This window comes from Pimephales promelas, chromosome 7 (assembly GCF_988280905.1).
Source record: "Pimephales promelas chromosome 7, fPimPro1.hap1.1, whole genome shotgun sequence".
In the NCBI taxonomy this organism is placed as follows: domain Eukaryota; kingdom Metazoa; phylum Chordata; class Actinopteri; order Cypriniformes; family Leuciscidae; genus Pimephales; species Pimephales promelas.
The window spans coordinates 39,540,937-39,556,811 of NC_142775.1; the positions used below are offsets into that span (position 1 = coordinate 39,540,937).

The following is a 15,875-nucleotide window of genomic DNA, read 5'->3' on the forward strand; positions in this document are numbered from 1 at the left end:
AGTACACGAGATCTACGGGGAGGAGTCGGATCACGATCCAAGGGGTGGAGATGGGTAGGATTAGGGTTGGGTTTAGGGATCAGGGGGCGGAGTTGGGTAGGTGTCTGTAAGGTGGGAGGAGTTGGATCTGGATCCGACTCCTCCCCATGGATTCGCTCCTAACGGCGCGGACGCAAAACCAGGACTGGAGCCAAAGCCCGTTCCTCTCTGCACTCTAAGCGTTCTGTTATCACTCCGATTTCGTCCACTACGGGTTTTCCAGTCTCACGCACAGGAAAAACTGCTCCGTGTTCAATCGATTTAAAAAAAAATATCTTATGTTTTACCGACTGCTCCTTTTTTTTTTTTTACATTTTAAGGTTAAATGCATCAGTCTCATGAGTCTCTTTGAGAGATCAAAATTAAGAGCTTCAACTCATGAACAAAGATAAAGCATTGATTTGTACTAGGGCAGCAATAAAGAGGGCCCAAACATCTTTTTAGTTATGAGAGTCTCAGTCTACATTACATTATCAATGGTGTTTTAGGATGCCAAACAATTAGCCTACAATAATGATTTATATAATTATTCCTATGACGTAAAATCCATATAGCCTATAAACGAATATTTCAAAAGTATATTTTAATCAACATTACACTATAATATAGGAAAATTAAAATACTTTTGTCCTATTTCTACACTCGCAAGAAATAAACCCTTGAGCTTTTATTTAGGAGAAAACAGCCAGCCTAGCACAAACAGAATGCCTATTCTTAAAGTCTTGTGCTGTTTTATAAAGGCAAAACGCCATATCATGGTGTCGATTTTAGTTCATTGGCAAAATGTAACGCTAGAGACGTTCATGTTAGTTTATACATTTTACATCTCATATGTTCGGCAAAAGGCGGATTCTATTGAGTATTGAGTAAGTACGCACAAGGCTACAGAAAATGGTTGTGTTTATTTTTCTTCAAATGCAGTCAAATCCTATGAGTTTTGAATGTTACACTCTAAAAAATGCTGGGTTGTTTTAACCCAATTTTGGGTCAAATATGGACAAACCCGAAATGTTGGGTTAAAAATGTAATGTAAAAATTTAACCCAACGGCTGGGTTATATTTGACCCAAAGTTGGGTTAAAACAACCCAGCATTTTTTAGAGTGTATACGTTTTATTTGTTGAAATTAAAAATAAAATTAATTAAACTTAAAGAAAAAAATTCCCGCATTTGATGCAAGGATGCTCGTCCATTTCTGGTTGTGGAGATTAAATTGGAGGAAAACGGGATTATGGCAGAGTCTTCAAAATTTACTGTCCTCCCGTCTTTGAAACGAAACGTACATACGTTTAGATGTGATTTTATATAGGCTATAGTTATGTTTATTTAATATAATTTTAAAAAGAAGCATAAACACAACGAGGGGTGTCTGTTTTATCTGTTTTTGCGACTAACGTTTCTTTAGTATAACCATGGAGTATAAAATTCAATATAAATTCTCGGTATTGCGTTGGACTCTACGATCGGCGGAAGTTATCGAGCATCCTTACACCTTCACCGGAAATACCGCCGTCACCGTGCATAGAGCCCATAGAAAGCTTTTGTAGCATTATACATTTAAAGAAGTAATAGCCTACTTTTATTAAGCAAGGGCATATTAAAGGTGAGCCAATAAATACATTAAAAGTGACAGTAAAGTCACTAATAATGTTACAAAACCTTTTTAATTTCTTTATTTCGGATTAATCTACTTCAAACCTTTTCATCAACGAATCCTGACTTTAAAAAAACATAAATAGAGCCTAAAAATCAGAACTGTTTCTTGGGCAGCAAATCACATCAGCGTATTAATCCCCGTTTTCTTGCATGTCTGATGTTGGACTTGTGAACAATAACACAGACTATTTATATAATCACGCTGTTTTAATTCACCAAAACCGATTTGCCGTAATCGGAGAGTGAAAGGGATTTGCCGGATTCTACCCGCAACTCAAACAATGGTTTGTCCCAAATGAAAAAGTAGTCTAGTTCATAATGCAAATAAAAAAATAAAAAATAAAAAAATAAATAAAATAAAATAGTTGGCAACCCTAGGTGGCGCCCTTGGTTCACAATTCCCTACATTACTCGGTTTGCTCCACTGATATTAGATGAATGGTTGGATGAAAATGAGGAGTACCTACTTTATTCAGTGCAAGGGAGATCCAGCCGTTGCGATGTTTTCAGGCGAAGAGTTCAGATGACGTCAACTTGGGTCGCCATTCAAAAACGATCATCATATTGTAATCATTACAAGCAAAAGTTTAAATTGCTGATTAAACATGTTCCCTGCGTCTAGCGCTATACAAAAAACGGAATCGAATTTAAAACGCTCATTTATTGCTTTTGAGGTGCATTATGGGATTGATCACGTGGACTTGATGATGTCCCCTGTGGTTTTGTTTTGGACACCACTACAAATGGCTGTGTGCTCAAATAGTGTCCTAGATATGGAGTTTATTTCTGATCACATCTGGTCAATTTGGATGTTGTTCTTACCTTTCCCAGCATGTCCCTCTGGTGATCATAACTCTCATTAATCTGCTTTATGATGCTTTTACAAGTTCATCATCTGGGCTGTGAATTATATTCTCCCGTTGAGGAAAAAAATAATAATACAGAGGTTGTTGTTTTCAAATCTCATGTCTTGAATGTGCATTCGGCCTGTTTGCACTGATCACAAGTCGGTAATCAGCTGATTAAAACATGGAAAAGCACGAAATTCAAGTGTTTTTGAGGTTTATGATACCTGGAGTTCTCCATCCGTTCCCTCATCTGAACATAGGGTTTCTGCAGGTTGTGTGAAGGTACATTTAAAGTCGCCATTTATGTTTTTTCCTTGAAACAAAATTCTTAATGCCTTAAAATATCTTGAATGTAACTCGACACCCTTACCTCATTTAGTATGCATGGTTCTATGAATATGCAAATAAGCCCCGCCCCGACTCACTCTCTCAGAGGTCCACTCGTTGACGATCGCACAAGCAGAAAATACTCAGCAATGCTGTCGACTTATGAATTTACACATGGTTTGTCTTAAAGCGTATTAAAAACACCACATAGACATATAAACAACTTTAAAAACTGGATTTTCACCACAGAAGGACTTTATATAGGCCTTTTTAAGACCAAGTAAAGACAATTTAAGGAATTATATTGAAGGGACATCAATACATCAATGTGTTATCAAAATGCAAAAGATATCTAAACAAAAATATCATTTATTTAACAAAAAACAAAACATTTGGATTGTTCAACTTCTGTCCCCATCCACCAGAATACAGAAATCACTTTACCTGTACTTGCAGAAGAAAGGTGATGTTCTTCCTCTGTAGTTTTGACTTGTTTTCCAGTGCAAATGTCTATAGTATTTACTGGAGATACAATCTGACATAAAATATGATGTCTTGTTTTCTGTGAAATTGGTCAAAAAGTAGTGAGTTTATGATTAAAACCAGAACAAATATGTGGTAAGTCAAAGGCTCATTGACACAGATATTCATTCTTGTTTTAATCATAAAGTCACATAACTGTATTAAAACTTTCGAGACTTTATTTTCCATTTAAAAGTATCTTGATTTAAAGAGTTTTTTTTTGTTTTTTTTTTTGCAATGCATGCGACATTTAATCCCATGACTTGATGAATTGAATACTCTCTGCCCTTTTTAATTTGTACTGTATAAGGGCAAATCAAGACTTTTTAAGACCCGCAGAAACCCTGGAAAACATAAGTCTAGTTCACACAGTTTAGAGCCTTTCAGAAATGATCTGTCTGATCAAACTGTTATGAAATATTAGAGATGTAGCCCTCAAACCGTATTCATAGCCCTTAATCCTGTAATTGTGGACAAATGTGGGCACAGAGGACTCCTAATTTATATTTATTATAAATGTTATATCACTGTCTTCGATAAAGTTTTGTCTATCCATTTATGGTGTTTTTTTTTAAATTTGGGGGTATTTTTGAATTTATGTACTTCAAAAAGTACCATATTTTCTATGTAAATGATGCTTATTTTTATGTTTCATTTGTTACATTTTTTTAACTACATTAAAATATCGTTCCAATAAGTTCTTAGAGCTAAAACCTAAAGATGAAGTGACTTTGCTGTCACCTGATGTAAATTACAGTTTTCCCCATTCATTTCATTTCTATGGGTGCCCATTTTTGACCCAAACACAAGATTAAGGAGGTTTTTTTTCACCCACTTAACATTGTAGAATTGAGTCAAAAAAAAAGTGTGTGTTCAGGAGGCAAACTTAGGAAAAGTAGCCAAGTCTTGTACCGCTCAGATCAAGAGAAGTATTTTTTTTTTAAATAAATCAAAACTATTTTGCCCAAATTTGTCCAGAATACGGTTTTAGAGTTAAATGTTGTTTTTACACAGAATACATGCATCAAGTCTGCAGTTTTTGCACTTTTTGATTTTATGTAACTCCAGTTTTGCATCTCCATCATAATTGGGTAAACTCAGTGAACGGGAGATGACAGCAAACATTATTTTTGCTCAATAGCAAAGTGTAAAAGCATATTTATACCTATGACATATTGATCATGTTCGTTGGTCTGAAGAAAAATGACAAATTTGCCGTGACCCAGTTCTGTGCAACTCAATGCCAAGGGAATATAAGACAATTGTGCAAAAAAAGTAAAAAAAATTAGTGTGTGTGAAAAGGTCAATTATCTGATTCTGCTCAGTTGTTTTAAAGGGATACTCCACTTTTTTTTTTTGGAAATAAGCTCATTTTACAACTCCCTCAGAGTTAAACAGTCGGGTTTTACCGTTTCCGAATGTATTCAGACGATTTTCTGATTTTTAGAAGAATATCAGTAACCAGACAGTTTCTGGTCTCATTGACTTCCATAGTATATTTTTTTCCTACTATGGAAGTCACTGATATTCTTCTAAAAATCAGAAAATCGACTGAATACATTCGAAAACGGTAAAACCCGACTGTTTAACTCTGAGGGAGTTGTAAAATGAGCTTATTTCCCAAAAAAAAGTGGAGTATCCCTTTAAGTGTCCTTGGTTGTTTTCTATAAGAAGACTGCATTATTGCACAGCACTGGATGATGAAACTGGAGGCTTTCTGATAAAAACATCAATTATTGCTGAATAAACAGAAGCTCAATCGTGCCGTCGTGCGGCTGAGCTCTCCAGATGTTGATTTAATTACACGTTAATAATCTCGCCGGCACTGAGCCATTTGGCACACACCCGTAGCGGACAGAAAAGAGCGCTGTTCATATGAGGATAAAGCCGTGCGTTATGGATTCCAGCGCTTCTCGTTCCCTCAGGCTCAATAAGGACGCCGGCAGGTGTGGGGATTTTTCTTTCGGCAAATTACTTTGACGTTATTGGAGGAGGAAAACGCAGAGAAGGATCTAGATGAACTGTGGGGCGTTTGGACAGATGAGGTGAGCGGCAGGTTAATGTAGGAGACGAACGACCCAATAAAAGCAGAATTGAGATGAACGACACCGTCCATCGGCTGAGACCGAACGCCGCTGCCTCCGTTCTGAACAATAAATCGGGACGGATGACAGAGATGTGTAAAAACCACAAACTGACTCATGGCAAAGGACGTCAGTGTTTGATAAAGTAGATCAACACTTAAATAAAAATCGACTTGTGTCGGTAAAAATGTAACAGCCTTTTTTAGACTAAAAATAGATTTTAATATAAAATGTGCACTTTGTCGTTTTCCCCTTTTTTTATTTTCCCCAGTAAGAATATATTAGAAGACTTATTAAAAAAAATCAGGTAAGCAGGTTATGTCTGACACGAGACGGTGCGTTCGTTCGCTCTTTTGTCGATGGCTGGTGAACTGATACAAATGTGATACAAACAACTGAAAATCAATCTGGTGTGTTTTAATACTAGAATATTCAAATAAAAAAACAAAACAAACCAATAAACGCAGATAAAAAAATAAAGAACAACAGTTCCGGCTGCATTTTGTTACGTTCCAGTCAATCGCCCAATGAGAGCGCAGAACACGTTCAGTTCGGATCGTTTCCTTTTTCAAATGGCAGGAGCTGAGACACCCACCGTCAGTCACAGCGCCCTCGTGTGGAAGGAGGAAGGCGTCACAGGCTGTGTCAGTGTTATTAGCTGGGCGAGTCTGAAGCAGGAGGTCACGGCGGGGTCAAATCCACACGACTGAAGCTCCTCGGCACACGAGCGATCACTGCAGGAGACACAAAACACTGAAGATGCTACGCAAATATCAGCGGTTCATAAACATCTATTTTAGCTTTTCTTGCATCATCCCAATAAACTCAATAAACAGACTAAAGAATACGGTTCAGCCGTGTAAGACAGATTCATAATCGTCTATTTTTACTTTGTGTCGGGAGACATGCTTCATTTCATCAGTCTGAAGTTTGTACAACAATAACAACATGGAGAAACACAAACTAAATGTTAAAACTAAAAAATATATTACACGGAAACAATGTAATAGTGACTTGTTCTTCCCTCATATTTAAAAAAATAAGTATTATATTCCTCATATTTGTATGGTTTAATCACACTTCTATGACATATGAGACATGTGCAAAAATATTTATATTTACGACAATCTTTCAAATGATTTTAATATTTTTTAACAGTCTCTTCTGCTCACCAAGGCTGCATTTATTTGATCAAAAATACAAAAACAAAACCGTAATATTGTAAAATATTTTTACAATTTAAAATACAGTTCTCTGTGAGTATATAGTATATAATTTGATACCCGAAAAACATCTAATTTTTATATTTCTTTTCAGAATTCTTGTATGAAAAGAAAGTTATATTACATTTATTTGAAATGGTATCTTTTTCTAACATTATAAATGTATTTACAGTCACTTTTGATTAATTTAATGCGTCCTTGATGAATAAAAGTATTAATTAATTTCTTTTATTTATAAGTTTGCTAAATAATTTAGTCAAATAAATATCTTAACCAATTTTAGTGACTTGTTCAATCCTAATACATATACATACATATATATATATATACATATATATATCTCATCCAAAATAAAAGTTTGTGTTTACATAATATATGTGTGTGTGCTGTGTATAATTATATAAAAACATATGCATGCATGTATATATTTAAGAATTATTTGCATGTACATACATTTATATATACTTACATAAATACATAATCTATTTTATATATGAACAGCACATTTTCTTAAATATATAGATGCATGTGTGAGTATTTATATATCAAAACAATTATACACAGCAAACACACATATATTATGTAAACACAAACTTTTATTTTTGGATGCGATTAATCACAATTAATCTTTGCACAGCCCTAAAATATACATATTTATAAAGATTATATATATATATATATATATATATATATTTAATTATTTATTTATATATATTTCATATATATATATTCATATATATACATTCATATATATATATTTTTTTTCCTTCTTTTTTATCATATTTACAATGGGCCACCTACACTGAGATCTGTAGAAAGCGCTTTCCTGTGAGGCTTCCTGCCTCGACCAGCGTGTCGAATCCCTACAGGAGCCTAAACAGAAGATGAACAAAATTAATTGAACAAACACACACTTTCTGTCACAACCTCTGTGCTGAGGGGCAAAGGCAGCGGGATCTTTTATTCGCACATATTATGGCACAAACACGACTAGAGTTGACTGTTGACATTGTCAAGATTCTTTTTCTGCAGGAAAAATTCATAATTGCCAATTTTTGTAAAATTGCATTAATATTTAAAATGTGCCATAATAGAAACTGAAGTGACACTAGTTAAAGTAGAAAATCAGTATTAACTGTAAAGCACTGTAAATATGTGACCACAAAAACAGTCACATGGGAATTTTTTTTTGAAATTGAGATTTATACATCATCTGAAAGCTGGTTAAATAAGCTTTCCATTGATGTGTGTTTGTTATGATATGGCAATATTTGGCCGAGATGCAATTATAGGAAAATCTGGAATCTGAGGGTGCAAAAAAAATCCAAACTGAAAAAAATCTCCTTGCATTTATGTTCACGATTGTGCAGCATTCACTCACAAAAATAAAAGGTTTATATATCTATGGTATGAAATTTACAAAATATCTTCACGGAACATGATCTTTACTTAATATCTTAAATATTTTTTGCATAAAAGAAAAATCTATAATTTTGACCCATGCAATGTATTGCACATGAAATCCACGAGGTGGATCCAGATCCAACTCCTCCCACCTTACATATAACCCTACCCCTAAACCTACCCAGCTCCGCCCCTTGATCCCTAACCCACCCCTAAACATACCAAGCCACACCCCCTGATACATAACCCCACCCCTAAACCTACCCAGCTTCACCCCCTGATCTCTAACCCCATCCCTAAACCTACCAAGCCCCACCCCCTGATCCCTAACCCCACCCCTAAACCTACCATCCCCGCCCCTAAACCTACCAGCCCCACCCTGTGATCCCTAACCCCACCCCTAAACCTTCCAGCCCCACCCCTGATCCCTAACCCCATTCCTAAACATACCAAGCCCCACCCCCTGATCCCTAACCCCACCCCTAAACCTAGCAAGCTCCACCCCCTGATCCCCAACCCCACCCCTACTGACAAATACACCCGTGCGACTTATGACTAGTTTTGTGATCCAGGGTCACATGTGTGTGTGATGTGAAACGTGATTGGTGGTCCGACCTGACTGGACATCATGGGGGGGGCATGAAGTAACGGAGGGCGAATCTGAGGGCCGTACTGGAGCGTGTGTCCCAGAAGAGGATAGCGAACGTCACCTGACACAAATACACACACCCGATGAGCCTCACAATGACTTTAACACACACCAAACAGGACGCGAGGACTCACCTTGACCTGAAACGAAGGGTCTGGAGAAGTGAGGCATGATGGGAAGGGTGTTGAGGCCTGGACGGATGTTCTTTACATTAGTGAGGTGTGTTGGTGTGGGCGACTGGGCCGGCGAGGGGGACGGGCTGCAGATCTGAGGACTGTTCTGCACACACACACACACGCTTGAACATCAACATGAAGCCGCATTCACCATATTAGGGAATCATGTGACGTCAGTAACTTCATCATGATGTGAACGCACAATCATGAACATGAAATACACAAAATAAAGCAATAAATAAACAATGTACTGATATTTCCGAGTGTGTTAGTGGTGCTGGAGTGTGTTCTTACTCGTGACGTGTCCACACAGCAGATCTCGCTGGGCTTGTGCTCGTAGTATTTGTTGTGTTTCCACTGCGGGGGGGAATGAGACGCGGGTAACGCCAGCTGCATCATCACCACACCACCTGATGGGGGCGGAGCACCTGCACACACACACACACATTGTTTTTCTATAGTGTACAAACAGTATATTCTCTCCCCTTACACTAACCCCACACACTAATCACACACTTCTGCATTTCTACATTTTCAAAAACATCCTTTAGTCTCATTTATATATCAGCGTTTCCTCATTACGACCAAACATTTGTTTTTTTGATATTGGTGTCTTTGTGGGGGGAATTTACCAGGCCTCACACATTCTCACACACACACACACACACACACACACACTTTAACACTCTCTCATACATTCACACTCTCTCTCTCTCTAACACAAACACACACTCTCTTACACAAACAATCTTTCACACATTCGCACTCACACTCACACACACTCACTCTCTCATACACACACTCACAAATTCACTCTCTCAAAAACACACTCACACACAATCTCTCTCTCTCTCTCTCACACACACACACACACACACACACACATTAACACTCTCTCACAAAGTCACACACACACTCACAGACACACTAACAATCTTTCACACATTCGCACACACACACACTTTAACACTCTCTCACACATTCACACTCACACTCTCTTCACACAAACACACACACACACACACTCATTCTCATACACACATTCACAAATTTACTCACAAATGTCAAAAATGCTCTCTCTCTCTCAACAAAATCTCTCTCATACACACACACACACTCTCTCACACACATTCTCACACATTCACACTCACACACTCTCTCTCTCTAACACACACACTAACAATATTTTACACATTCGCACACACACTCTCTTCACACAAACACACACATTCTCATACACACACTCACAAATTCACTCACAAATGTCAAAAATGCTCTCTCTCTCTCTCACACACACACACACACACACACAAAATCTCTCTCTCTCTCACACACACACACACACACACAATCTCTCTCTCTCTCTCTCTCTCTCTCACACACACACACACACACACACACACAATCTCTCTCTCTCAAAGTCACCATGAAATCAAAATGAGCAATTCTTATCTTTAATAAAATATTGCAGTATTTTTTACAAATGATTTATTCATCTTTTTTTTTAATTCCTGGCCCTCATAATCTTTAATCAGAATAACTTCCTCTTGCAGCTTCTCTTCTCTGATGATGATGTGGGCGGGGCAACAACCTGTCAATCACACGAGATCAGCCAATAGCAAACCACAACCATCCAATCAAATCCCCACAGACACAATCAAGCCTGAGGTGTAAATATACAACGTCCGATTGTACTTTTAACAGGCAAGCTCATTCACAACAGGACATTGGATATTATTTCACAAAGAAACTTCTGAATAAGTGTTTCCAACAGTGACGCAGTGAGTCGGCAAAATACTGCATGGGAAAATAAACGAATATCCAGACGAAACGGAGCCGTTCAACACACTCCAGAAGAGCAACGACTTTCTCTCACTGCTTAATCCTCCAATCAAACGAAACCACAAGACGCTTGTGAAGGAGAAGAGGATCTAATTTGAGCATTTGAGGAGCCCTTCTAGCCTCGTCTTTTAATTAGTTATTAAAGACGAGCGATGGAGAGCAGAGAAGCCGTTCACATTAATGGAGGACACATCAACTGGAAAGGAGCCGTGAAAGCCTTCTCTAAGAGACAGCAGAGCAGCACAGGAATTACTTTTTAATTACCAGCTAATATCTGTTCAATAAAGGGATTGTTGAGTGTCATTTCAATTAGCACCTTTACACCTCGAAGGAAATGACACGAGGCTGAAGGTCACGACAACACTCATGTTCTCCAGACGTCCTTTGTTTGAGAAACACAGTCTAAATCCAGCGTTTGAAGAAAACACTGTGCTGAGAATAAGGGAGGATAAACTAAACGACTGTATAATGTGGATCTGATCACTAATAATCACAACGGCTATCACTTTACGCTTGCACAATCGATGGGACAAGCCAACACAAGTGTCAAAAACCAAAATAGGGAATCGGTTTTAACTGCCTTTTTAATTTATTTATTTTTTTGGTCGGGAAGTTCAGTCTGGATTTTGAGTAATTATGATCGCTTCAGAAATCGTCGGGCCAATCGGTTGTTTGTCACGTGTTTTAAGGCCATCATTAAAAATATTTTGGTTTGCAGTAACAGCAATTTAAAAAAAAAAAAAAAAAAGGTCGGTAGGTAGGTCTTTATTTTTTTTTTTTCAAGATTCAGTGAAAACATTTTTTTTTACAATTTTGGTCATGGTGATCGTGAATTTTTTTTAAAAAAAAAATGCATATTGTGACGTCACTGACTGGGTCTTCAAACTGTGCATCCACCGCTAGGTGTTAATGCAATCTACAACCGGTTACATTTTAGGCCAGTCACAAAATGTATAAAATATCTATTTGTTGTGCATATATACATGAGATAGGCAAAAACAAGTACAAACACATGGTCACACAAAGAATACAATTAAACAAAGATACAAATTAGCCTATATACACAGTGCTTTAATTTCAGGGAGGTCTAAAATTAGCTACTTTTTAGTTAAGTCTGTCGCTCTGTCTGAAAAGAAATTTAATTTAGCTAGTAATCAAATGTAAAATGACACTGCATAGTTTATCATAGTTAGATTAATGCTTATTAAAGTTTAAGTTATTCATTCAAGAGCTGTGAGTGATTTTTATCTGCCTTTTGTTGTTTGATTCGCATTACTGGCTCAATCGTCACACGTTTATTAGACTACTGCCCCTTTAAGACCGAATGCAGAACTCTACTGTAATAGATGCACCATCATTTTCTCCCAACTATTTACGTCCAATTAAGACATAAACTGTGTTTAAATGAATCTCAGAGCAGGTCATTTTATATTTTATGTATATTTGATAGTTTAGCTGCGCACATGAAGCCCAAAACGAGGCTATAGCCTACTTTTCTTGTCTCGTTTTACTGGATTTCGGAGCGCGCGTCGCCTTGTGAACAGCGTCTCTTGCGCAGACTTTTGTGCTTTTAATAGCTCTTTTAATGATTGAATGCGTCCGCAGTTTAGCAACAGTACAGAGTGCATTTTACAACAATTGTGCTGATTCTGACGGTACGTTTGGGTTTTAGGAAGAAATGACAGCGCAACGCTGTGAAGGGAAGGAAGTTACGCTAGACACGTCTGTAATGGTTTCATCTCAAATATCTTCTTTTTATAATCTTTGAAAGCGGAAATCTAAAATACAATTAAAATAATATCCCAGATCTAAAGTGTAACCACGTTTTGTCCTCATTGTCACTCATTAAGCAGGGCTGTCGTGCTGTGGCTCCGGATGAGAGATCGCTCTCTCTCTCTTCTGGACTGCGAATAGCAAAATGCATCACAGACAAATAGTTTAATATTTTTATTATATATAGAAATGGTTGATATTCAGCCCCGTTGCCCTTTTAATACCGGGTACCAAGCGGGAACACTGAATGAAACGAGCGAACGTACAAGCCATAGTGTGACACGCGTAACGTTAAACCAATGTAAACATAATCGGATGACTATGACGCCACGGGTTTTTACGTAGCCTACGTTTGTATTCTATGTAGACACAAGCAACTTTCACAATACTAACTAAAATATAATTATTATTATTTTATTGAATTTGAATTAGTCGTTTGAAGAGTAAAAAAAAAAAAATCGGTCGGTCTGAACGCAGGTTACAACCGTCAAGTCGGTCGGATTAAAAGGAAAAAATAAAATAAAAATTGGGTCGGCCCTAAATTGACAGGGTCGGTCGGGTTACGGCAAACAAGAATATTTTTAAGGGTGGCCTAATGCATTATACTTTCTAACAATGAATAGACAACGGTTACAATTGTTCATGAGATCATACATTGCATTATAAGGTAAAATTAATGCATTAAAAAGTGTTACCGATTTAACCTCGTGTGGTGAGTGTAAGGAGTCTTTGGAATTAACTGTTTAGCTAATATTGCAATATTTCCCTTCAGAAATTTGAGCAGCAAACATCATTGCAAACGGACAAGGACGAATGGCCTTCTGGGTCACCGCGGGTTCGTACCTGAGCACTGCTGGGTGGGAATCTGTTGCGAGCCGCAGGGAGGCGAGGTGCGGTGGTACGGCATCTGTTCTGATCCTGGAGGAGGCAAGAACCCCACGGAGGAGCTGCGGAGACACACACATGCCAACATTCGTTTACGATGCCAAAACCACGTCACATACACTACCAGTTAAAAGTTGGGGATCGGTAGGATTTTTCATGTTCTGATCCTCCAGAAATCACTCTAATATGATGATTTGATGCTCAAGAAACATTTATTAATATTGAAAGCAGTTATTTACATTTTTATTTCAGGATTCTTTGATGAATAGAAAGTTTAAAAGAACAGTATTTATATGAAATAGAAAGCTTTTGTAACATTAAAACACCACCGCTCAAAAATTTGCCGTGAATAAGAATTTATTTAATTTTTGGGGGGAAAGAAATAAAATAAATCAATACTTTTATTCATCAAGGATGCATTCAAAAGTTACAGTAAAGACATTCATAATGTTACAAAAGCTTCACATACTGTACACTACTGGTCAAAAGTTTTTAGATCGGTAAGATTTTTTAATGTTTTTAAAAGAAGTCTCTTCTGCTCACCAAGGCTGCAATTATTTGATAAAAAAAAAAAAAAAAACAGTAATATTGTGAAATATTATTACAATTTAAAACAGCGGTTTTCTATGTGAATATATAGTGAAGTGTAATTTATTCCTGTGATCAAAGCTGAATTTACAGCATCATTACTCCAGTCTTCAGTGTCACATGATCCTACAGAAATTATTATAATATGAGGTTCAAGAAACATTTATGATTATTATCCATGTTGAAAACAGTTTTTTACATTTTTATTTCTGGATTCTTTGATGAATAGAAAGTTCAAAAGAACAGAATTGATCTGAAATGGAAATTAAGCTTTTGTAACATTAATCACTACCATTCAAAAGTTTGGGGTCAGTAAGAATTTATTTTTTATTTTTGGGGGAAAGAAATTAGAAAATACTTTTATTTAGTTTAGTTAGATTTAGTTAAACTGATCAAAAGTTACAGTAAAGATTATATTTTAAATAAATGCTGTTCTTTTAAACTTTCTATTCATCATAGAATGTTGGGGTGAAAAAATGGTACACGACTGTTTTCAACATTGAAAATAATAATTTATGTTTTTTGAGCATAAAATCAGCATATTAGAATGATTTCTGAAGGATCATGTGACGCTGAAAACTGATGTGTAATCAGCAACAGTAATGATGTGGAAAATTCAGCTTTCAAATTACATTTTAAAATAGAAAACAGTCATTTTAAATTGTCATAATATTTCACAATACCATTTTTGTGTGTATTTTTAATCAAATAAATGCAGCCTTGGTGAGTAGACTTCTTTTAAAAACATTAAAAATCTTACCGATCTCTAACCTTCGACTGGTAGTGTGTGTTCAGCTCTGATCAGTACGACGCCTGATAAACGTGGCGAGTGCCCAGATCATCAGTTTTCACAGAGCTGGGTCGTCTCTGGCGGTTTAATGAGGACACGAGGCGTGTGACGCAGCTGTGAGTCGTCGTTCACCATCTGTGAACCGCTTCATATGAAGGATGTGCAGCGCGAGATCGCTCTCCTCACGGGACCCAGCGTTATATTAAGACCAGCTGCATATCTGGACTTATAAATCATCTTGAATGTGGCCTACTAAAGTCAAGGTCCCGGGAGACGAGCGAGCGACCTCTTCCTCACAGCTCTGCACAAAACCCATACAGCTACAGCCATTTTACACCACACCGAAAGCCTTTTCATGGCTAGCCTCATCTCTGTTCGTAGCAGAAGATTAAATGCGTGTGAATATGTTATTCTCAGGAAAATTCATCTGACTTTAAGCTGACTATTATGTTATTTTCTTCTAGAAACAAACTGTTGCATTATTTTTCTGTCATCACTTCGGAATAATCTGTATTGTAAAAAGCGCTATTATTTTGTCTGTTTTCTGTTTCACACAGGCGGATCGTCATAGTATCATGTGCTTTTATTGTAATTAATCAACATGCAAAATATGCAAAGGACTGTGGCAACTTTAACCATTGAAAGCAAACTATGACAAAGTTATTGCTTTTCTTATTCAAATAGATTTTTTTCTTCATGAATATATGATGGACTGGAAGAATGAAAGCTGCATCTTATATTTGGATATTTATATGAGCAAAACAACGCTCATAATCAAGCGAAATGTCTTTATATATATATATATATATATATATATATATATATATATATATCAGACAGGCTGCAGCTTTAATTCTGCATGTAAATAGTTTAATCAAAAAATATACATATTTATATAAGTGCTGGGCAACGATTAATCGCATCCAAAATAAAAGTTTGTGTTTACATAATACATGCGTGTGTAATGTGTATAATTATTTTATATATATATATATATATATATATATATATAAAATACACACACATGCATACGTATATTTAAGAAAAATGTGTTATTTATTATATAAAAT

At 36.6% G+C, this 15,875-nt stretch overlaps 1 protein-coding gene across 10 annotated transcripts in view; it reads right to left on the minus strand.

Annotated features, from left to right (window-relative positions):
* Nucleotides 1-5,876: 5,876 nt before the first annotated feature.
* Nucleotides 5,877-15,875, minus strand: part of LOC120487062 (R3H domain-containing protein 1) — a 136,478-nt gene continuing 126,479 nt past the window's right edge. For all 10 annotated transcript variants that reach the window (XM_089133474.1, XM_089133473.1, XM_039683240.2 and 7 more), the window contains 6 exons: nucleotides 13,386-13,489; nucleotides 9,222-9,355; nucleotides 8,886-9,030; nucleotides 8,718-8,812; nucleotides 7,500-7,571; nucleotides 5,877-6,209 (listed from right to left, as the gene is read on the minus strand). In XM_089133474.1, the coding sequence (XP_088989600.1) occupies nucleotides 6,207-6,209; nucleotides 7,500-7,571; nucleotides 8,718-8,812; nucleotides 8,886-9,030; nucleotides 9,222-9,355; nucleotides 13,386-13,489 (553 nt within the window). In that variant the 3' untranslated portion in view covers nucleotides 5,877-6,206. The remainder of the gene's footprint in view (nucleotides 6,210-7,499; nucleotides 7,572-8,717; nucleotides 8,813-8,885; nucleotides 9,031-9,221; nucleotides 9,356-13,385; nucleotides 13,490-15,875) is intronic.